Source organism: Myxine glutinosa, chromosome 4, assembly GCF_964187855.1.
Source record: "Myxine glutinosa chromosome 4, kmMyxGlut1.1, whole genome shotgun sequence".
In the NCBI taxonomy this organism is placed as follows: domain Eukaryota; kingdom Metazoa; phylum Chordata; class Myxini; order Myxiniformes; family Myxinidae; genus Myxine; species Myxine glutinosa.
The window spans coordinates 50,178,906-50,202,285 of NC_136264.1; the positions used below are offsets into that span (position 1 = coordinate 50,178,906).

Consider the following 23,380-nt stretch of genomic DNA (forward strand, 5'->3'; position numbering starts at 1 on the left):
TACCTATGATATCATCATTAACACATGTTATTCCCCATGGGGAGTACTTTACAATGAGCCACCTTTCAATTTTTTCCATGGAGTGGTTTCAGAGATATGGAGGTGCAATGTTTTTCGGGGTTTTTTTCTTCAAGATGGCGCCTGTACCACATTACCTATGACATCATATCTATCATTTTAAATTTTTACAGCGCTCCTATGATGAAACTTTTGTGTCAATCGGACCAACAGTTGCACAGAAAACGCATTTTAAAGTGAATAAACCCGCAAAATGCCAGCGGAAGGGACAGACATACATACATACTGTTACGTGCTCCTCCCCAAATCCCGGTCACGGTACCTCTGAGCCCCGAGAGGAGTCACGGCAGAAAGATGTGTTATTCTGTATGTCAAAGATCAATGGTGAAACCACACATTGTTACCAACAAACAAGTATTGTATTAAGATCACACAAGAATAACAGTACAACAACAATAGTAATCAATTGTACAACCGATATATATTTCCTATGATGGTACCATCAGATTCGTACAATAAAACTCACTGTGCTCCAAGTGAGCGAAAAGAACAACATTCCCAATGTCTCGATTTCGGCATCAAGCCACAGTCGATCCGCTCCAGTAATCGTCAGAACGATGTCTAATCGAGACCAGAATCCCGTTTGGATGACAGTCACAGTCCCACTGCCAAAGCTGCGCAAAGGTGCCCTCAAGGCGACTAGGAAATCACACCCTCGGGTATGGACGTTCCACGGCTCCAAATCGGCGAACCGCAGATTTCCCACTCAAAAGCCACATTACACACGCACACCAGATTACGTCTGAATGCTGTGAAAATGGTTGAAGCGAAGGGAAAAACCTTGAGCGATGCGCAAAGCGCGCGAGTCAAAATGGCCGACGGCCCGTTCTCGAGGCGTAACGACACTACAATGATTCTCCTCGGAATCGACCGCAAAACCTGACACGCAGGTTGATCTGTCACAGACACGCAGGTTGATAACAACTCTGTCGCAGGAATCCCTTTCCTGGGAAACCTGAAAGTTCACTCGTGACTCTCGTTCGTCAACGTTCGCTCCAGACCTCGAAGCAGCTAGGCGTCTTGTCCGACTCGCTCGCTCCGCCTTCTCTTCCTCCTCTACCTCTTATTCCTCTTCGTCGTCGTCCGGTTCCGGTTTCATTTAAAACAAACTTTTTTACCTTTTTAAAATCGCAATCTCTATCTCCCTTAAACGACAACAATAATAGTACATGGAATCAAAAATGTTTACAGTGGATGAAAACCACAACAACGGAAGTGACGAATCCGTAACAATACATACATACGGACAGACAAACACTGTTCGAGACGGCATTGCCCTGCAGGTTGTCGTAAAAAAAAAAAACTGCACATGCACATACTTCGGGGATAATTTAATATTACCTTTCACATAGCTACACAGGCTCAGGCACTACAGAACGATTTTTTTTTTTATCCCAAAAATAAAAGAAAAAAAATCGAACTTTTTTTCAATTTTTTTGGCCTTAAAACACTTCCCGAAATTCACTGATGAACCTCTAAAAGGTTGACGAAGGTCTATCCAGCCATCTCTGAGAAAAATGACGACATGACGTTCTTTTTTTAAACGTTTATCTCTGTAACTATATTAGGGCAGGGACACTGACCAAGCAAGGCGTATAGGGCCTACACAGTGGCCTGTTCTTTTATCGACACGTACCATGGGATCTTTGACTTTAAATGCAAACAAGAATGTCGGCTTTGCGGCCCCATCCAATGGATGGTGTGGAGTCAAAGCAGCCTCCATCAAATCCTCTGGGTCTGAATGTATTCTGGAAGTTGAATATGGCCTGCAATCGTTTACAAGTTCAGCTGTTTATACTGAGAAGCTCCAAATAATAAACATTTGGTAGGCTATGTGCTCTAGCTGAGTCCTGAGTGTAGTATTTTGTAAAGATTGGTACACGTTGCTTGGTGGAATCAGCTGATAGATAAAGCAAGTCAGTGGCATGCCATCGCAATTCCCCACACTTCCCACGTAAGGCGAAGTTCAAAGATGGCAGAAAGTTCCACCAGGAGTGAATCAATATCAAATTTTGAGTTGAAAAAAATCTCCTGCTTTGACCCCTGTGAACACAAGTCCTCACACCCTGGGACAAATGTTGATTTGCAAACCTGGTTGTGATGCCTCTCAGGTGATCCACTGCAAGGCTGCAGTCGCGTGGGAAGCCAAGAAGCCTCTGAGCCTCGAGGAGATAGAAGTTGCACCACCGAAAGCACATGAAGTCCGCATGAAGGTACGGTTGCTGCATGTTTCTCAACAGCTTGGTTATTTCTTTTTCCTTCTGCACTTTATGCCAAAAACATTTTGAAAGTCACGTTGCCTGTGATAGCTTACGTTGAATGAATAAGATGACTTTTTTTTTTTTTTCTTCTTAATTTTGGCTTCCTGGTGTTTTTTGAAAATGTTTCGAGTCTGATCTGACTTCACTTGACCAGCGTATTTGGTTTACTGCACGACGAAGTCTTCCTTTAACATGGTGCATTTGAGGCAAGACCCACTTTGATGAAAAAGTTGTTTCTGGTTTTTGACATGCTTGTTTTAGCATGAGCCTAAACTTTTTTGTGATTGACGATGCTCTTCATCAAACAGGCCGCTAAATGTCTGTATGTGCGTGCCATGCTGGAGGGCTGCCTCTCTCCAAGACGTGCAAGAAATTCATCCATTCTTTCATATTGAAGACATTTATTTATTTATCTATTTATATTTAAAACTTTTTGTCCCTGCCGGTAAGGTTTGTCGATTTGAAGTTGCATGTGACCTCATTTAGTTTTTCCTCATCTGTTTCATTGTGGTGATGTGCTGCAGGTGTTGGCAACGGCTGTGTGTCACACCGATGCATATACATTGAGTGGGGTAGACCCCGAAGGAAGTTTTCCAGTTGTTTTGGGCCATGAAGGTGCAGGCATTGTGGAAAGTGTTGGTGAAGGTGTTACCAAGTTCAAGCCAGGTAAGAGGAAAGAGGATGTGTGTATTGATCTGGTTTGCTGGGGATGTTTGATTCGTGTAAAATATTCCAAATGTTATATAACATCATCCTCTCAGCATTCTCTTGCTTTTATGAGCGTATTGACTTGTAGCAATGCTGTACTTATACAGTATGCTGCACAATTTTATACTTGTAAATAAATCATTGGTATTATATTAATTATACGGTCATGTGTACGGCCACCACGTCAACTGATTAGATTATGGACTCTTAAGGACAAAGGTCCGGTTAGGTAAAACTCTCTTACCAAGCTAACTTGTGAACCAATGATGCGATTTTGACCAAACTTGGTACAAGTATATATTACGATACAAAGATGAACTGATTAGATTTCGGCATCCAGAGGTCAAAGGTCAGAGTATTACAGGTTTTCATTACCGCGAGAACTTAAGAACGGCTGAAGGGAACAAAGTCAAACTTGGCACATGTATTTATCAGATGACTGTGCATTTCTGCTCACCTTCACTCCTCTTTTCTCCCACCTCTGGAACAAACTCCCTCACTCTCTTCAATCCCACTCCTCCCTCCAGGTCTTTAAAACAGCTGTTCACCACCATCTCTTATCTTCCCCCATCCAAAACCTTGATCTTTTCTACCCCCGCTAATTTCAACCCAGATCCACTTTTTTGAAATACCAACTTCTCTCCTGGAACTCCTTGCAGTGTCCTTGTGTTTTATACTTCTCCCCCCCCCTCCCCCCCTTCCCACGCCTCCTCCCCCCAAGCCCTTTCCCTCCCACAGATCTCCCGATGTCCCTGCTCTCAAATGTTGTGTTTGTGCTTCCCCTTCTCTCCCCATCTTGTCTTCTGCTACCATTATATGCCTTGTGTGTCTGTTTGATTTTTTTGTGTGATGAATGTTAGCTCTTTCATGAGCCTCGATCCTGTACACAAAAAAATAACAAAATAAAAATAAAACAGTGACACAAAGATGAACTGATTAGATTATGGGGTCAAGAGGTCAAAGGTCCCTTTAGGAAAAATTCTGTTTCTGTGCTAACTTGTGAAACAGTGATGGGATTTTGACCAAACTTTGTATATGTATATATTATGATGCAAAGATGAACGTCTGATGACCAAGCATTTGTTGGGTGACTTAATTTTTATCTATCTTGTTTGTATATTTATTTATTTTTGCAGGACCATGCATTGCATGTCCCAATATTCTTCCAATCGCAATACAATGGAGACGCTGCCTGTTGTATGTATTGCGATAATGATTAATCACAGTGGCATCTAAGGGACATCAATAAATACTCTAAAGATTTTATCAATGACTGTGTGTCTTAGTCCTGTTTTTAACAGTGATCCAGGGTTTCCTTGGTTGCTGTGTAATGTATATATGGGCATGGTTACTAACAATGTTGAACTTAATTGCTGTTGATATGTTACAGAAGAGGCAACTTTCTGGATAGAAAATGCAGTTATAAGCTGATTAGGTTTTAGCCTCGTCCGTTCCCAAAGCATCTGGAATGGTGCGTGTGTGCACGTGCATGTACATGAGCAAGTTTTTATTGTCTTGCACTTTTTCATCAGTGCCATGTTGAATAACATTTTATTTCGTTTGTAGGAGATTCTGTAATTCCACTATACATCCCTCAATGTGGTGAATGCAAGTTCTGCCTCAACCCCAAGACCAATCTTTGCCAAAAGATCAGGTTGGAAATGTTCTGCTTGGCTGTAATATTCATGATACACTGACTTGCACTGTGTTTCTGGGGTCGTTGTTTGGTAGCGACCTGCAAATGTAATGGACTTTTCTTAAAGTCGAGGATCGTGGAAGAGCTCGAGCACAAAATGTCAGGAAAAAATGGTTGAAAAGGAGGGAATGTACCAGCAGCTGCGTAGAGAGACGCAACAGGCAGACACTTGGAGGAATATTGGGCAAGGAAAAACTTCCATCAGATTATTGTTATTATCACTCCGCCACCGAATGTGGATAGAGGTTAGGTTTTGACTCCTGCCTGTCTGTCTGTGAGCACGATATCTTAAAAAGTTCTCGACGGATTCTGACGAAACTTGGACAGGTTGGGTGTGTGATAAGGATGAATCGATTCTATTTTGGTGAAAATCTGGATCTTAAACTTTATGAAAGTGATATTTCACCATTAAGAGAAAGGGTCAAAATGATCTATTGCACAATATCTCAAAAAGTTGTGTCTGGATTTGGACGAAACTTGGAGGACAGCTTGGGTGTGTGACAAGGACAAATTGATTTGATTTTGGTGACGATCGCAATCCGGCCTATCAGTGTGATACAAAACGTAAACTGTTCAGCATGGCAGAGGTATGCGCTCTACCATGTGCCTTTCAATTAAAACCCATTTCTCAACATTGGTGTATTTGCCTGGGAGGTGGTTCAGAATTGGGCATTTATAACAAGTGAAATCACCGCCGTTGGACATTAAGTGCTCAATCCTCTCGAGGAGGTGTTAAACCATGGTGGGTCTTGTGTACAATGCTCGGCACCCATCCTTTCAGACGGACTAACCAACTAAGTGGCAGATCTCCTTCAGTTTTCCGACAATTGAAAATATTTGTTTGGCTTTCCCGGCAGATGGCATTTGGACTCTAGAATTCGAACTTAGTCCACGTTGCAGTATTTGTCATCTTTCCAGCGATATATGATGGACCTGGTGACTAAAATGTGAATCTTTGTGAAATGCTGTCATTTCCTTTGTTGCTTATCAGGCAGACATTTTGCAAATCATAAATCGTTCTTCAAAAAATATAATTGACCTACAGCAGTGAAACTTGCAGATAAAATAGATGAGTATAATGTGAAATTGCAAAATCCTGAAATGGCCATTTCAAAATCCTGAAACAAATACTTCTTGCAATTTACGATTTGTATCATGGAACGGCACAATTATTATCCCTTTTCTGAATTTATAATGCCCTCGCCCCTCGTGTGCACATCTCACCTCCAGTTATTGTGGCAATTGTGGCTATGGACTCAAAATCGCATTCACAGAAACTGGAATTGCTTGTGATTGTCATTTGCCTGCAAGTTTTCCATTTTTGTTTCAAAATATACAAACCGCAGAAGGTTTTCGGTCGAATTTGGGTCCAATGCCCCTGCCGTTAACGGTCCTTCCTTCACAGTGTGGCTGGAGTTTGAAACTACTTTGTCGTTTCACACAAACATTGCTCCCAAATTGTGTAGATGTGTCCTCAAGGAATTGGCTATCTTGCAAATTTAAAACAGCATATATATCTAACTTGAGCAATTGCAGTTTTATTTATGGGAGTTTAATTGCCATTTTGGAGTAATTTCCTGTTGCTGGCATAAAAACAATTTCAACATGCAAGTCATCCTCAGACCTTTTAAAAATAACAAATGGGTGTTCTGGCTTATGAATGTCATGGTGTGCACTCGAAATCTAGTCAAGGTCTCACCGGTACAGTGCACACCAGTGGAAAACATCAAAATGCAAAATATATACACTTCATGACCAAAAGTATGTGGACACCCAAACATCACACATCTCATTCCAAATTAAAGGCCATTAATATGAAGTTGGTCCCTCCCCTTTGCTGCTATAACAGCCTCCACTCTTCTGGGAAGGCACTAGATGTTCGGACATTGCTGCGCGGATTTGCTTCCATTCAGCCATAAGAGCATTAGTGAGGTCGGGCACTAATGTTGGCCAATTAGGCCTGGCTCGCTGTCGGCGTTCCAATTCATCCCAAAGGTGCTTGATGGGGTTGAGGTCAGGGCTCTGTGCAGGCCAGTCAAGTTCATCCACACCGATCTCGACAAACCATTTCTGTATGGACCTTGCTTTGTGCACTGGGGCATTGTCATGCTGAAACAGGAAAGGGCCTTCCCCAAAATGTTGCCACAAAGTTAGAAGCACGCAATCGTCGTGAATGTCATTGTATGCTGTAGCGTTAAGATTTCCCTTCACTGGAACTAAGGGACCTAGCCTGAACCATGAAACACAGCCCCAGACCATTATTCCTCCTCCACCAAACTTTACAGTTGGCACTTTACATTCAGGCAGTTGCGGTCTCCTGGTATTAGCCAAACCCAGATTCGTCCATTGGCCTGCCAGATGGTGAAGCCTGATTTATCACTCCAGAGAACGCGTTTCAACTGTTCCAGAGTCAAATGGCGGCGAGCTTTACACCACTCCAGCCGATGCTTGGCATTGCGCATGGTGATCTTAGGCTTGTGTGCGGCTGCTCAGCCATGGAAACCCATTTCATGAAGCTCCTGACTAGGGCTGTCAACCGAGCCGAGACCGGGACGAAATCCCGGCGGTTTCGGCTTTCGAGACGGTCTCGGGACGGTCCCGAGATAAATTGATTGACGCAATTTCTCGGTAAAAAAATCCCGGTTAAAATTCCAACTTCTTGCAGATATTTTCCATAATAGAGGCATTTATTGAGCCTTGCTTTCATTACTCTGCTTCTGCACAAGCATCATTTTTCGCAAGTGCAGCTGAACTGACACAAACGATGATAGATAAAGTAAACTCACTGTTCCAGGATTTTCCCCTTGTCAACAAACAATGCACTGCAAACGAATCCGAATTCCGAATCCGGATCTTCACCAACACCTAATCATGTCGTCCTTGTCACACACGCTGCATCTCCACAAAATTTCGTCCGAATCCGTCCACAACTTTTTGAGATATTGTGTTCACAAACAAACGGACAAACAGACAGGAGTGAAAACATAACCTCCATCTACCTTTGGTGGCGCAGGTAACGAAATCAGGATGAAGGTCCCAATGAAAATCCGCCTCATCACGACTTTATTTAAACCGTTGAATCCTTCCGCTGTATCACTCCGCCTCGCCCCGCCTTACGCTGCGGTCACGTGTCCGTCCTTGGAGACGAGTTACGGAATGTGGTTGCTATGGTCTTTTGCACATTAATATCGAGGGATTCGCTCGAGCCCCGTGATTGGAGGGACGATGTTTATTTAGATTAAAAACACGTTTATAACGGATTATTCTACACACAATGTATTAATACAAGTACAATACATTATGTAGTTTTATGAAATGAGTTTTTGATGAACGTTTATGTTTAATTGCAACGCTAAATCTATAAATTGTAAGAATCCCTCGGGGTTTGGTTTGACGGTTTGAATGTGAAAGTATTTTGGTTATCTTATCTCCACTTTAGGCCTGATAAGTTGATTACGTTTACTTTAGTCACAGAGTCAAAATAAGGAGGAGGGGGGGGGGGGGGTGATCACTACACCGCCTGCTTTATAATTTACTAGCAGAAGTACCCGGCGGGGGAGGGGAGGGGAACGGGGGGGGAGGGGGGGGGGGAGCGAGCCCCTTGGCGATCACAACTCACAAAATGATAATGAAACTCCAACCGGGACTCGAATATGCCTGGGCAGAAACATTTTCTCCCTCTGACATTCCGAGCAAGAAATTACACGACAATACAAACTGTAATGAGATAACCCGGTCCCGTCGGTGGCCGATCATCTGCATGTAGGCGGTGTATTTTATTTCATCCCGGTAAATGGAAGCTAAGTCGGAATTTAAGTACTCAACATCAGAAATGAATTTTTTTCATTGTTGTTTATATATTGTAATTAAATTCCATTATTTTTGAAGCCTTATTATTTATTTATTAATGTTTGTTTTTTTTTTTGTTTGTTTGTTTTTTTTACTTTGCCGGGAACCGAGCCGATCCGAGATCCCGTTATGAAAATTGAAAATTGATCGAGACGGTTCCGAGACGGGATTTTAAATCTAGCTAACAGCACTACTCCTGACGAACAGTTGTGCTGACTTTGCTTCCAGAGGCAGTTTGGAACTCGGTCGTGAGTGTTGCAACTGAGGACAGACTATTTTTGCGCGCTTCAGCATTCGGCGGTCCCGCTCTGTGAGCTTGTGTGGCCTACCATTTCGCGGCTGAGCTTTTGTTGCTTCTAGACGTTTCTATTTCACAATAACAGCACTTACAGTTGACCAGGGCAGCTCTAGCAGGGCAGAAATTTGACGAACTGACTTGTTGGAAAGGTGGCATCCTATGACGGTGCCACGTTGAAAGTCACTGAGCTCTTCAGTACGACCCAGTCTACTGCCAATGTTTGTCTATGGAGATTGCATGGCTGTGTGTTTCATTATATATACCTGCCAGCAATGGTATGGCTGAAATAGCCGAATCCACTAATTAGAAGAGGTGTCCGCATACTTTTCATAATGTAGTGTAGCTTGTGTAATGGTATAAGCCTTGGGCCTTTACTTTTCTGTAAAAATACAAAGCTTTATTTTTGCCTCAAATTGGTTCTTCCACAGAAAAGTACAGTATTGTGCCGTCTGAGCTAGAACGGTCCTTAATTTTGAGGCGACAGCCAAATATGACGGTTATTTTTGGCACGTGCGGGATGGTAGGATGCGAAGTGCTTACCTGAACGAAGCACATGGGTTTATTCCCGAAACCCACAAAACATGCAAACACGGCCAAGGAAATTCAACGATAATTATTTAATAAAAATAAAGCAAGAAATGAAAATGTCGAAATATATGTTGAGATAAAAACTAAAACCCTTACTGAGGTTCCTCCACATGCAGACTCAAATACAGACGAGGGAATAGATCAAATAAAATAAATGTTCCTTTAGCCGGCACTCAGCTTTGGTCCCAAATGGCTTTTCGGAGCTTTGTGGTCGTCGAATCTAGAAGCCACCACGTGGGAAGTGCACAAGATGGCACGGAGTCGCTCTCCTCGTCGCCACGAACGTGAGGTAATTCGTGAGGGCCGTCATCTTTCGTGTCCCTCTACCCAAAGCGCCCAAAGCTCCTCTTTTAACGGCCGCGACAGCCTCCTCCAAAGCGCCAAAAGTCCACACAGCACAAGCACAGAAAGTGCCTAGTACAGACAAAAATGGCCCAGCTTTCTTGTCCGTGCAAAAAGACAAAAGCCATTCTTTCTCCTCCTGCTCGAAGCTTCTACATGATGTCACCCCGACCAATCCTGAACTTCGGAGGCATGGCCTTCTGGTTACGATCTTTTGGAGGCGGGGTTTTGTTGGGGAGTCTGTTTGCTTGGGCTTTCTCGGCAGTTGTTGTTTAAATGGAGGTTTTTATGGCCGGCCTTGGTGTAGTTGTAAAAACGAAGGGAAAAGCCACAGGAGGCAATCACATACTGGGGGAAACTAACCTTCATCCCGATCTAATCCCACAGCTTCATCCCCCGTGTGAAGACATAAACAATCTTCAGCTCTAGTTCCTTACTTAAATACATTGAGATGTCTCCTACGCGTCCATGGTCCATGCTATAACTATACAATCCTGCCTTTACTATCATCTACCCCCCACAAACGTAACAATATTTAAGAACAGTTTGGCAAAGCATGCCATCTGGTTTGTTCATGTTGCAAATTTATAATCTGCAGGGTTACACAAGGGAAGGGAATGATGCCTGATGGCACATCACGACTCACTTGCCGAGGAAAGTCTTTGTACCATTTCATGGGTGCCAGCACCTTCTCGGAATATGCAGTCGTCGCCGACATATCACTGTGCCGCGTAGCTCCGGAGGCACCGCCTGATCGCGTCTGCCTGCTGGGATGTGGTGTGTCCACTGGCTATGGTGCTCCACTTAACACTGCAAAGGTGCTTTGGGATGTTGTATTTTGTAGTACATGAACCAGATGGATTTATCAAGAAGTTTAGCCACGTGGGAGAGAATTCTAGAATTGTAACAAACACAAAATATTGGACAAAAGATAGGTCGTTAGAAAAAAACATGAATATCACGAATTGACTTTCTTCTTACTTGTTTAATCATTCCCAACTCTTCATGATGTTTGGTATTGCCTAGGTGGAGCCGGGCTCAACTTGTGCCATATTCGGCCTTGGAGCTGTAGGCTTGGCTGCCATCATGGGCTGCCGTGTTGCCGGCGCGTCGAGGATCATTGCCATCGACCGAAACCCAGACAAGTTTGAAAAAGCACGCATATTTGGTGCAACCGACTGCGTCGTCCCCGATGCCTCCGATAAGCCCATCTCGCAAGTACTCATCGAGATGACCGATGGAGGCTTGGACTACACGTTTGAGTGTGTCGGCAATGTGGGAGTCATGGTGGGTGTTCTCGTGAAGCTGATTGTGTGCATGTGCTGGACAGCTGGAAGCTGATTGTGTGCATTGCTTCTTCTGCAATACCGTCATTCCTTTTTATTTATTATTTATCATAGCTGGAGGTGTTTTTGCCTTTTATTTCTTCAAGTGACGTGAATAAGAACGGGGCATGCACCACATAATATTGTAATTCATCCACTGTTATGCAAGTGGAGATGCAAGTATTGCGTGTTTCTCCCCTCGTTTGTTGGAATCGTATCAAAAATCAAATTTGCAAATCACTAATTCTGGTTTTTGAGAGTTGCACGAGCTCCACTTAAAGTTTCATCTGCAGATCGTCTTAGGTGGGGACAATGTGTGTGAAGATGTTGTGTGGGGTTGAAAGGGTAGGAGGGAGAAAAAGGATAGAAGGTGAACGAGGTGATGATTTGGACTATTGCAAATATGGTGCCTTTATCAAACCTTTTGAACGCCCCTTGTAATATGTATCTGGTCCCTCAAATAATTTGCACCTTGCTTTGTTTACCTATTTTATCCATGCAGCGAGCAGCCCTGGAGAGCTGTCATAAAGGATGGGGTGTGAGCGTAATCCTCGGAGTGGCTGGAGGAGGTCAGGAGATATCTACACGACCCTTCCAGCTGGTCACTGGTCGCACTTGGAAAGGGGCAGCTTTTGGAGGCAAGTTTGCCATGATGCTCCGAAATGTTTATTTTTCACGTACGAATTGCAAGGACTTTGTAAGGCAATGAACAGGTTAACAAAGGTATATCATGTGCTTTCCAGGTAAGAGGCATGCATTAGGCAATGTGGACATCTTTTCACAATTATTTCAGCGGTGATGACCCGTTGCATAATCCAACTGACCAAATCATTGATGCTGAATGGGGCTTTCCTCCCGCTCAACACCTCTATGGTGAATGACTGGACCCAATTATGTTTCTCTCCCCCACTCCCCCGCCCCTTTGTCTTCAATAAAACAAAACATTTCAAATCTAGATTATAAATTTCCCATTCCTTTAGTCCTTTAATTCAAACTGAGAACTACATTACATTGAAGACATGACAGTTTGTTTAACCCTCTGGAGTCTGCAAGCCGATTCTACCGGCTTCACGCATGCGCCGAAATGTCTACAAGCTGAATTTATCGGCTCTAACCGCATTCAAATTTACCGCGCAATTACCGCCCAGAGTAGACTCCAGAGGGTTAATGAAACAATCTAATATATACAAGCGTTACGCCTAGGTCCCCCGTCGGTGAAGTGATGCAAGCTGACAAAGTGGAAGACGCAAGGCGGCCATCTTGGATTTTGACGTGGCGACCCAATTTTCAATAGTGTTCTCCCTTATGCGTCGATACACCCACACACCAGATTAGAAGTTAGTAGTTCATTTTTCAAGATATTCCACTCACAAGGTTCAGACATACATGGCGGCGGCCATCTTGGATTTTGACGTGGCGACCCAATTTTATATAGCGTTCTTCCTTATGCCTAGATACACGCACACACCAGATTAGAAGTTGGTACTTCGCTTATTTTTCAAGATATTCCGCTCACAAGGTTCAGACATACATTGGGGTGGCCATCTTGGATTTTGACGTGGGTTGCACCCACACACCAAATTTGAATGCTGTCCTTCGCTTACGCACGTATGCACACCCGCCCGCACGGACGCACGGACGGACGGACGGACACACGGATGGAGGGGAAAACCATAGTCCCCCTTTCGCTCCGCGGTGCGACGGGGGACAAAAACGCAATGTCAGTTTGTGTGTTTGTACAGATGTCTGTCCCCGTACATAAGGGTAGGCTTTAAAGGCCAATCTTTCGACACAAATGTGTGTTAACTACGATCTATTTTTGAGGATAACACAAGCTCGGAAAAACATTTTCAATGAAAGAGTAATTATGTCTCTTCTATTGGAATTGTAGACGGTGGCTTGCAAATTGAGCCTCACGGGCGGTGTACAGAAGCGTTTTTTTAAATAACAATAAATACAAGGAGCAGGGAGGTGAAATTCGCTGCACGTGATTTTCAACATGCGTATATTAAAACGAGTGTTCATTTACATCTGTATGATGTCTCAATGAAGAAGATTTTTTTTTTTTTTTTGTATACATAATCAAGGCTCGTGAAAGAGCTAACATTTATCACACAAACAAATCAAACAGACAAAAACCACCACCAAAACCACCACCAAAACCACCACCAAAAGAATACACCAAAATAATTTATGTTTTTTTTTGTTTTTTTTGTATACATAATCAAGGCTCGTGAAAGAGCTAACATTTATCACACAAACAAATCAAACAGACAAAAACCACCACCAAAAGGAATACACCACCAAAATAATTTGGTTTTTTTTGTTTTTTTTGTATACATAATCAAGGCTCGTGAAAGAGCTAACATTTATCACACAAACAAATCAAACAGACAAAAACCACCACCAAAACCACCACCAAAAGAATACACCAAAATAATTTTTTTTTTTTTTTTTTTTTTGTATACATAATCAAGGCTCGTGAAAGAGCTAACATTTATCACACAAACAAATCAAACAGACAAAAACCACCAACAAAACCACCACCAAAAGGAATACACCACCAAAATAATAATTTTTAAGCACAACTGACACTAGGTCGAGGCTTCAGGCTTGGGCAACACTCACGAGGCTGCACCGTCGAATAGACTGTTGCAACCCGTAATTTTTGACGGACTTTTCAACTTGTCAATTTATAGTTTGAATCACCCCGATAACCTAGAACACTTAATTACGTCCGCAACTGAAGGTGGATGGAGGTTATTTTCACTCCTGTTTGTCTGTTTTTCTGTCTGAGACCGATATCTCAAAAAGTTATGGATGGATTTGGACGAAACTTCATGCAGAGGTCGGGTGTGTGACAAGAACATATTGATTTGATTTTGGTGAAGATCCAGATACGACAATTTTGGGAGATCCATGTTATCGAAAATTTGTGGTAGTTGCCATGTTCCAAACTTGAAGCAGTTGCAATTGGCTAAATTGAAACCGCTTTTGCCATGCAATGTGACAAAGATGAAGAAAAGACGAATCGCATATTACACAGAGATTGGGAGGCATTTGGGAACGAGATGAAGTAAGGGAGGTTTGTGGGTGGCGGTGGGAGGGGAGGGGTGGGTGTTGTGTGTTGTGAAAAACCTGTTTTTAATACGTGCTGCCAGGGGCAGAGAGTAAACCAAACCAAGAAATGTGAGAAGGGAAAATAACACAACAAGGCCTTGATGTCTGAACAAAAGGAGTTTTGTGTAGTGCAAATTAAGTTGGGAATATTCAAGAGTGCAAGCTGAATGAATACGCTCGGCACATGGAATGTATTCTCCAATGGTTTTGTTGCACCCTTGGGTGTTCACTGCTGCTTTAGTTATGCTCCAACCTCCCATCCTCGGTGAACCAGAGATCACTACCTCAGGTCATCCACCATCCATGCTCATTATATCTCTTCTACCGTAAATGTCCCCATTCCCAAGCACTCTTATTTTTCCAAGTTATTGGGACTTTTGTTCCCCCTCTCTCTCTCGCCTCTTTTCGTTTGTTAGTTGTCGATTGCTTTGGTCCTTTTCTGTTCCATCCATATTTTCCCCTTCCTCTTCTTCTTGTGCTTCATTCTGCCTGTGTGCAGATTCTTCACCCCCATGTGTGCTTCTCCCCCTCCCCTTGATCTCACTCTCACTTCTACTCTGCTGTTGGTGTTTCATCCTTTCCATTTTGTTCCCTTCCATTGTGCTCTAGCTCTTCCATGAGTCTCAATGATGTATGTCAAAAAATCTGCTCATTTCCCTCATGGCTTCAGAGTTCTCATTGAAGAAAATGTGGTTTGTATTGCTGTGCAGGCTGGAAGAGCGTCGAGAGTGTTCCCAAACTTGTGGATGACTACATGGCTGGGAAGATAATGGTGGACGAGTTTGTGTCTCACTCCTTGCCCTTTGACAGCATCAATGAAGCATTTGACCTCATGCATGCTGGGAAGAGGTAAAAACGTGTCTTTTACCAGATGAACACAAGTTTGTATTTTTTGATTCAAAACTGAACTATCCTTAAACTTCCATCCATTTTGACATTATGCTTTGATAATTATGCCCAACACGATCGATTCAAATCTCAATACGTTTTTCCTCAGAACATGCCTTGGTACATTAATTTGGCTGCAAAATCTAATGAATAGTCCCAAGTGCGACAGATGCTCATCTCCCTATGAAGGGGGTCTTGTTTGGGTGCATTAGGTGATCAAGTTGATTTTTTTTTTTTGATTCGATGGAAAATGAGGGACCCATGAGGACTCAGACCTGCTAACATGATTGTATTCGTGCAGGTAAAACTGTGCAGGATGAGTGGATCTTGAATTGATGAAAAACGTTCCGTTAGTTTTTGTTCAGCGAGGAAGGACCCTTAAAACCAGGTCTAAGGTGGTAAGGGGCCTAAAGTGTATGTTCCAATTGTAGTTAGGATTTAAAGAGTATAGGGGTTGAAAGGGTCTTAAAAGGTATAAAGGATCATAAAGGGTCTATGGGTCTAAACGATACGTTTCAAAAGTAGTTGGGGTCTCGAGGGTTTGAAGGATGTAAATGGCTAAAGGGTCTTAAAAGGTCTATGGAGTTTAAAGGGTCAAGGGGTCTAAGCAGTAAAAAGTGTCTTTAATGGTCATAAGAGGTCTCATTAGTCTAAAGCGTCGATGGGGTCTAAAGGTCCAAAGGGCACATTCAATCTTAGTTTGGGTCGAAGGGGTTGAAAGGGACTAAAACAAAGATTGAAAGGATTGTCTGCTCTCTGCTTTCTGCCCTCTCCCCCCCCCCCCCCCCCCACCCCTCCCCCCTACCCTAACTCTGTCCTCCCCTCCAACTCCCTTCCCGTTCATTTTTTTATTTATACATAGTGGAGGCTCGTGGAAGAGCTAGTACTAGTTACACTGAACGGATCAGGATGCAACAGGACAAAAGGAACAGTAGAGAGAGGGGGGAAGACACCAACCGTGGAGTTGAAGGCCAAAATAGAGGGAGACTTTGACAAACAATGGGTGTGGGGAGGAATGGGAGGCAGGCGAGGTCCGAAGTGGGATGCAGAAGGAAACTCTCAGGAGGGAAATTTGGAAGGAGGATGGATTGGGGTTGTGGTTATTGAGGGTAGAAAAGATTATGGTTTTGGATGGGGGTTGATCTGAGATGGGGGTGATCAGCTATCTTGCAGACCTGGAGGTAAGAATGAGATTGAAGAAAGCATGGAAGTTGGTTCCACGGGCAGGAAAAAAGAGGAACAAATGAGTGGAGGTGAGCAGTGATCCTGGATTTAGGGAGTTTCACCAGAAGGAGGTTGATGGTGGACCGTGTGTGCCCTGCAGAAACCTGAGAGGGAGGAGTGGACAAAGCATGGAAAGAGCAAAGGGTGCAAGACCAGAAAGGAAGCGGTAAAAGACAGACACCGTCCACCTGTCTGCGATGGCAGTGATTGGCCCATAGACTCAGCTTCATTGCTGGAGATTCCAATAATCGTGAAGGCCTTGGTTTCCACGGCATCAAGCTGGGCAAGGTGCGAGGCGGGGGAGAGCAGTGCTCCATCAAGCTGCGGATGAAGGCCTTGTTGGCGGATAGGAGTTCAGGTGTGCCAAGGAAAGACGTTGTACGACAGAAGATACCCAGTTGGTGGGCGGCTTTGGAGACAAACTTTGAAATGTGGTTTGCCCAAGAAAGATCATAGATCATAGCTGATAATGAGAGCCAGGAGTTTGAATGACTGAACATCCTCAAGTTATTCAAAGCAAGAGGGCATTAATGACATCAATAGGTTAAAATTTAATGAAGAGGTTTAAATTAAACGATGACGAAACCTCAGCAACTAGGCATATGGAAGAACCCTATTGAAAATTAGGTCGCCACGTCAAAATCCAAGATGGCCGCCGCCATGTATGTCTGACGCCATGTATGTCTGAACCTTGTGAGCGAAATATCTTGAAAAAGAAGTGAAAATTGGATTTTCTGAAACCTCACTTTTTAAAATTCATAACCTCGTGAGACGATGTAATCTCATGATGTGTCATGGACATACAAACATGAGTTACATTTTGAGTTGATTAGCTAATTATCTCACCACATTGATGGAAAAATCCCTCCATTAGTTCTTGCGCATCGACGTCAGGAATCGTCATGCCGGGTTTCAAAACTATCCATCGAGCCACCTCGGAGGAGAATGGGGAAATGTTAATGGATCCACCCACTGACTGGGCTGTGACTGACTGATTGAAGGACATCGTTTTGGCTTTATCAGCTCATCTCGACTTTGTCAGTCTGCACCAAATGTCCGCAGCATGCCAGCATATCAAAAACATGTTGTACACGAGTCAGTTTTGTGTCCCAACTGCCACTGCCTGTGGAATAATGCTGAAGCAAGTTGTCCATTGATTTCGAGCAAGTTTTGACATCTCCGCATATTCTGATTAGTAATAGTGAGCTTGAAATGGTGAATAATTTCAGGATGTTCGTGGGATTGTTTCCCTTTTAGTTTGGTCAGTTCCAGATCGACGTCAAACACACTATCCTCAAACAAAATTGTCTTTGAACAAGTACAGTTTTCTTCCTTAACTTGTCTCGTGTTACCTGATGGCTATTAATTAGTTTATTTATCACGTCGACCTTGTTGAGCACCATTGGTTGCCATGGCAGCTCGACGTTTGCATATACTGTAGTCTGTGCTCGGAGCATTGGAATGATGTCAGACGTAACTCTACTTCCTTGAAATGGACATTTAGGTGATATTTTTCAGTGATGGAGACCAAGGGACTGGACTGTGACTCCTTCATTGACTCATACATGTTCAGACATACAAGATGGCCATGTATGACATGTATGTCTGGTGAATAATTTCTGGATGTTCATGTTCAGACATACATACATGGTCAGACATACATGGCCATCTTGGATTTTGACGTGGCGACCTAATTTTCAATAGGGTTCTTCCATATGCCTAGTGCACCCACACACCAAATTAGAATTCGGTCCTTCGCTTACGCGCGCACGCACGCACGCACACACACACGGACGGAGGGGAAGACCATAGTCCCCCTTTTGCTCTGCGGTGCGACGGGGGACAATGAAGGAATCACAGTCCAGTCCCTTGGTCTCCATCACTGAAAAATATCACCTAAATGTCCATTTCAAGGAAGTAGAGTCACGTCTGACATCATTCCAATGCTCCAAGCACAGACTACAGTATATGCAAACGTCGAGGCTGCCATGGCAACCAATGGTGCTCAGCAAGGTCGACGTGATAAATAAACTAATTAATAGCCCATCAGGTAACACGAGACAAGTTAAGAAAGACAAGCGTTACGCCTCGGTCCCCTGTCGGGGAAGTGATGCGAGTTGACAAAGTGGAAGACGCAGAAAACATGCTATGATATGATATTTCGCTCGCAAGGTTCAGACATACATGGAGGCGGCCATCTTGGATTTTGACGTAGTGACCCAATTTTAAACAGCATTCTTCCTTGTGCCTAGATACACCCACACACCAGATTATAAGTTGGTACTTCGCTTATTTTTCAAGATATTCAGCTCACAAGGTTCAGACATACATGGCATCAGACGTACATGGCGGCGGCCATCTTGGATTTTGACGTGGGTTGCACCCACACACCAAATTCGAATGCGGTCCTTCATTTACGCACGCACGCACACACGCACGGACGGACGGACACACGGACGGAGGGGAAAACCATAGTCCCCCTTTCGCTCCGCTGTGCGACGGGGGACAAAAACTGTACTTGTTCAAAGACAATTTTGTTTGAGGATCGTGTGTTTGACGTCGATCTGGAACTGACCAAACTAAAAGGGAAACAATCCCACGAACATCCAGAAATTATTCACCAGACATACATGGCATACATGGCCATCTTGTATGTCTGAACATGTATGTCTGAACCTTGTGAGCGGAATATCTTGAAAAATAAACGAACTACCAACTTCTAATCTGGTGTGTGGGTGTATCTACGCATAAGGAAGAACGCTATTTAAAATTGGGTCGCCACGTCAAAATCGAAGATGGCCACCTTGCGTCTTCCACTTTGTCAACTCGCATCACTTCACCGACGGGGGACCGAGGCGTAACGCTTGTTCCTCTTTTCTCCCGCCTCTGGAACAAACTCCCTCACTCTCTTCAATCCCACTCCTCCCTCCAGGTCTTTAAAACAGCTGTTCACCACCATCTCTTATCTTCCCCCATCCAAAACCTTGATCTTTTCTACCCCCGTTAATTCACCTTTTCTACCCCCGTTAATTCACCCCCAGATCCACTTTTTTTGAAATACCAACTTCTTTCCTGGACGTTCTTGCAGTGTCCATGTGTTTTATACCTCTCCCACCCCCCGCCCCCCTTTCCCATGCCCCTTTCCCCCAAGCCCTCTCCCTTCCACAGATCTCCTGATGTCCCTGCTATCTGCTGTTGTACGTGTGCTTCCCTCTCCTCCCATCTTGTCTCCCACTCCCTTTATTGTATGTTTTGTGTGCCCGTTTGTTTTTTTGTGATTGATGTTAGCTCTTTCACGAGCCTCGATCTTGTATACAATAAAAAAAAAAAATAGAAGGGTGTGGGAGGGAAACAAGGTAGATCATTGATTACAGGTAGGAAATTACCTGTTCCAAGAGTGCAGTGCAAAGTTGCTCAAAATTATGACATTAAGTAGAATGAATAACTCGTCTCCCTCATGAATGCTCGTGTCATTCCGCACATCGAGTAGTTTGGACAAGGGAAGAGACTACTTTTATTCTATAAAATAAGGTAGAAAATGAGCAAACTACAACACGTCCGAGCCAAAAAGTGTACTTTATTATTAGTTTCTCAGTGTGGTATACTCATCGATTACACGTTAATTTGTCACAGTAGAGTAATATTTCTGCTAGGCGGGCAGGATGGCCGAGAAGTACACACACTCACCCCCAAGCTATCTAACCTGGGTTTGAATCCTGACTCAGCTATAAATAATTGTCAGGCTGGTGTTACACAGGCAGGGCAATTCATCAATGTGTGCCGTCCCTCGGATGGACGTTAAATGGGTGTCCCGTCTGTCAGCATTCATTGGTGGACGTTAAGATCCCATGGTGTGCTTCACAAAGAGTAGTTGAGCTATCCCCAGCACCATGGCCAAATTCCTGCCCTAAATAGTCTACCATCAGGCCTGGCCAGCTATTTTGTGAAGATTTGGGCCAATCTTCCCCCAGCCGACTCCATAAGAAAAAGTGGGTTAATAATGACGGTTAAAAGAATAAGAAGGGACCACCTTTATAGGCCATTTTTCCCCGCAGGGCAGGGGTTGGCCTTTTTCGGGCACCTTGGTCCCCTTTTTGAAGCAATGTTTTATGGCCGGATGCTATTCCTGCCGCCAACCCTGTTAGTCGCCTCTTGCGACACACAGGGAAACACCAGCAAGCTGGTACTCAATTTGCCGACCTCGGAAGGATGACAGGCTGAGTCAACCCACCTGGCGTTAATTCAGTGATCAACCGGGATTCGAACCCAGGATCCGAGGATCCCAAGCCGGCACCCTAACCGCTAAGCCAACACCAGGCGGTGTTGAATAAGAAGAATTTTAAATATAAATGTCTTATAAAAGAATAAGAAGAAAGCAATATTTCTAGTTAACATGCTTTATTAAACTCTCCCATGCACTTTTCTTCATGTGGTCGAATGAATATTGTTGCGAATATGGAATTTGGCCTCCATATCCGCTTGTAAATATTCCCCTATTTTCTCCAATACTCCCCAACTTTCCCCAATCCCCCATTCCCTAGTCCCATTGCATGTAAATAACAATCAGTAGAGCCGACCTTCCCCTTATTCCCCCATTAAATGTCGTGCCCAGGTCCACCGCACCACACGTAGACAACTTTCGGACATCTTCCTAGTTATTCTTAGTCTATGTCAGTTAAGGCCTCGTCTCCATTAATTATGACTCTTCGTTGCACCAGAATGTGATTATATGGCATCAGTAGTGAGTTTAGGACCTTTCCCATACCTCCTTCCATCTTCTTCCCCAACAATTACAACAACAACAGAGGAGATGGCGGCGGAGCGGGGGAGGATGCGTCCTCACACCGGCTCGATTAGCGCCATAGACCATGCGCTCCACGGGGTTACCACGAAGGGGCTCCTTGTCAGCTCCTCGTCAAGGGCGGAGCCTGGTAAACCCCCCGCACGCACCCAATGAGAAGCAACGTGCCGATTCCACGAGGCGGAGCTAACGAGCCGAGGGCGTGTCACTCCCCGCCGGATATACGCGGCCCCGCGCCGGATGTGACGTCAGATGCGCACCCAGCTTGGAGAAGGAAAGCCACCTGCGAGCGCTGAGTGAGATGCGCCTGAACTACGGAGAGCAGAGGAAGCCACCGCCACCCCCAGCGCGACGATACCTCCCCGCATCTTTGGACCGGACCGGACCGTACTGGACCCTGCTTTGAGCCAAGAGTGCACCTTGAGCCATCGATACCCGCTGTCCTTTTCATCAACCCCCGTGTGAGTCAGCCTTGTCCCGTTTGTCTGTCGTCTGTCCGGGGTTAATATAAGAGTGTGTCTAAGTGCTTGTCTTTCTATGCTGTCCCTCTTGTAGTTGTAATCTAACCTTCCGCCTTAATATAACCTCCTCCGGAGGTCTTGAGAACTGAACCCCTGGTGTCGTATTGTGTTATTGTAATCCAGCCGGGTGTCTTCTTTTTCTTATTGAGCCAGCATCGCGCGACTTCGTCAACGTCGAGTATAGTCGGGTAATTTGTGCGGACACGACGGCCATTCCGCTCGGCCCACTTTAACATCAAAGTCGTGTCTGTAACAATTGGTGTCGAGGAGTGGAATTCGAACCCGGGACTAAATTTATTAGGCCCAAATTGGTAACAAGTAGAGTCGATTCGGAGCGCGTTTCCCGTGCGAAGTTGTAACGGCGAAATTTGTATTTGTTTTACGAAACTCGAATTTTGCAAGTCGCGCTATGGCGGATCAACACGGCTGGGGTCCGGTAGGGGAGAGTGAAGCAGGGTCGGTCCAGGACCAAATTGAGGGACATGAGGAGAGCGAAACAGCGAGGGTAGCAGGCACGCAAAATGGCGCCTCGCAAGAGCGCGCGGTAGCCGAGCCCGCTGTATCAACGGGCTTTAACATGCAGCCGATTGACATACAGGCCCTCATTGCGCAGCTACAGGCAGCTGTACAGATGAGTATGGGGAGCCAAATTGAGCGATTGAGTGAGCAAATGGGGGTAATGAGGGACGAAGCGAGGGGTACCAGTGAGGGGTTAGACAATAATTTTGAGAAGTTAGACAAGAAATTTGGGAAGTTAGACAATAATTTTGAGGGGTTAGACAATAATTTTGAGAAGTTAGACAAGAAATTTGGGAAGTTAGACAATAATTTTGAGGGGTTAGACAACGGGATAAAAGAGGTGAAACATGGGTTAGAGGGGGTAGAAAATAGAATGGCTGCCCAGGAGAATCAGATAGAGGGAGTGAAAAATGGGTTAGAGGGGTTAGAAAACAGTATGGAAGGCAAATTGAGGGACATGAGGGACCAAGCGGAAAGGGAAGTTAAACAAATGGAGCAGCAGATAGAGGGGGTCAGAATGGGGGTAGAAACCAAACTGGATGCTCACAGGGAGGAAATGGAGCAGATGAGGGTGGCATCTGGGCAGGAGATGCAAGTGATGGGAGAGGAGATCAGAAGAGGAGTGAGTGAGGAGGTCGGAGGAGTGCGCGAGGAGGTGAGGCACTGTAAGGAGCGCATGGAGAAAGAGGTGAGAAAGGGGACTGTAAAATTGCAAGGTGGTATAGAGGAGTTGACGCTGGGAGTAGAACAACTGACAGTGGGACAAAAGGAGTTGGGGGACCAGGTAAAGAAGAACACAGCGGTAATAGAGGGTTTAAAATCGACACAGAAGGAGATGAAAAAGGACGTAGGGGTAATTAAAAAAGAGTGTCAGACGGTACATGAGGACCTGACGAGGAAAATGGACAAGGTGGTAGAGGTAATGGAGGTTAAAGAGCGGGAGGTGCGGGAGCACATAGAAAAAAATAAAGTGGAGTTAGAGGAAGAACTTAAAGGGGCGCACGAAGAGATGAAGGAGATGAAGCAAAAATTAGAAGAAGTGGAAGAAGGGGTGAGCGAAATTAAAAAGCGACGGAGAGAGGATAAGAAAGAGATAAAAGAGGAGGTAAAAGAATTGGTCCAGAGTCTGTGTTCGGATCGTGATGATGTGCTCATTAACCGG

The 23,380-nt window shown here is 44.4% G+C and overlaps 1 protein-coding gene across 5 annotated transcripts in view; it reads left to right on the forward strand.

The window, feature by feature from the left end:
- The window catches only part of ADH5 (alcohol dehydrogenase 5 (class III), chi polypeptide), a 100,578-nt gene that overhangs the window by 71,668 nt on the left and 5,530 nt on the right, over positions 1-23,380 (forward strand). For all 5 annotated transcript variants that reach the window (XM_068101078.2, XM_078775668.1, XM_078775667.1 and 2 more), the window contains 7 exons: positions 2,190-2,291; positions 2,864-3,005; positions 4,614-4,701; positions 10,419-10,638; positions 10,847-11,107; positions 11,648-11,783; positions 14,976-15,114. In XM_068101078.2, the coding sequence (XP_067957179.2) occupies positions 2,190-2,291; positions 2,864-3,005; positions 4,614-4,701; positions 10,419-10,638; positions 10,847-11,107; positions 11,648-11,783; positions 14,976-15,114 (1,088 nt within the window). The remainder of the gene's footprint in view (positions 1-2,189; positions 2,292-2,863; positions 3,006-4,613; positions 4,702-10,418; positions 10,639-10,846; positions 11,108-11,647; positions 11,784-14,975; positions 15,115-23,380) is intronic.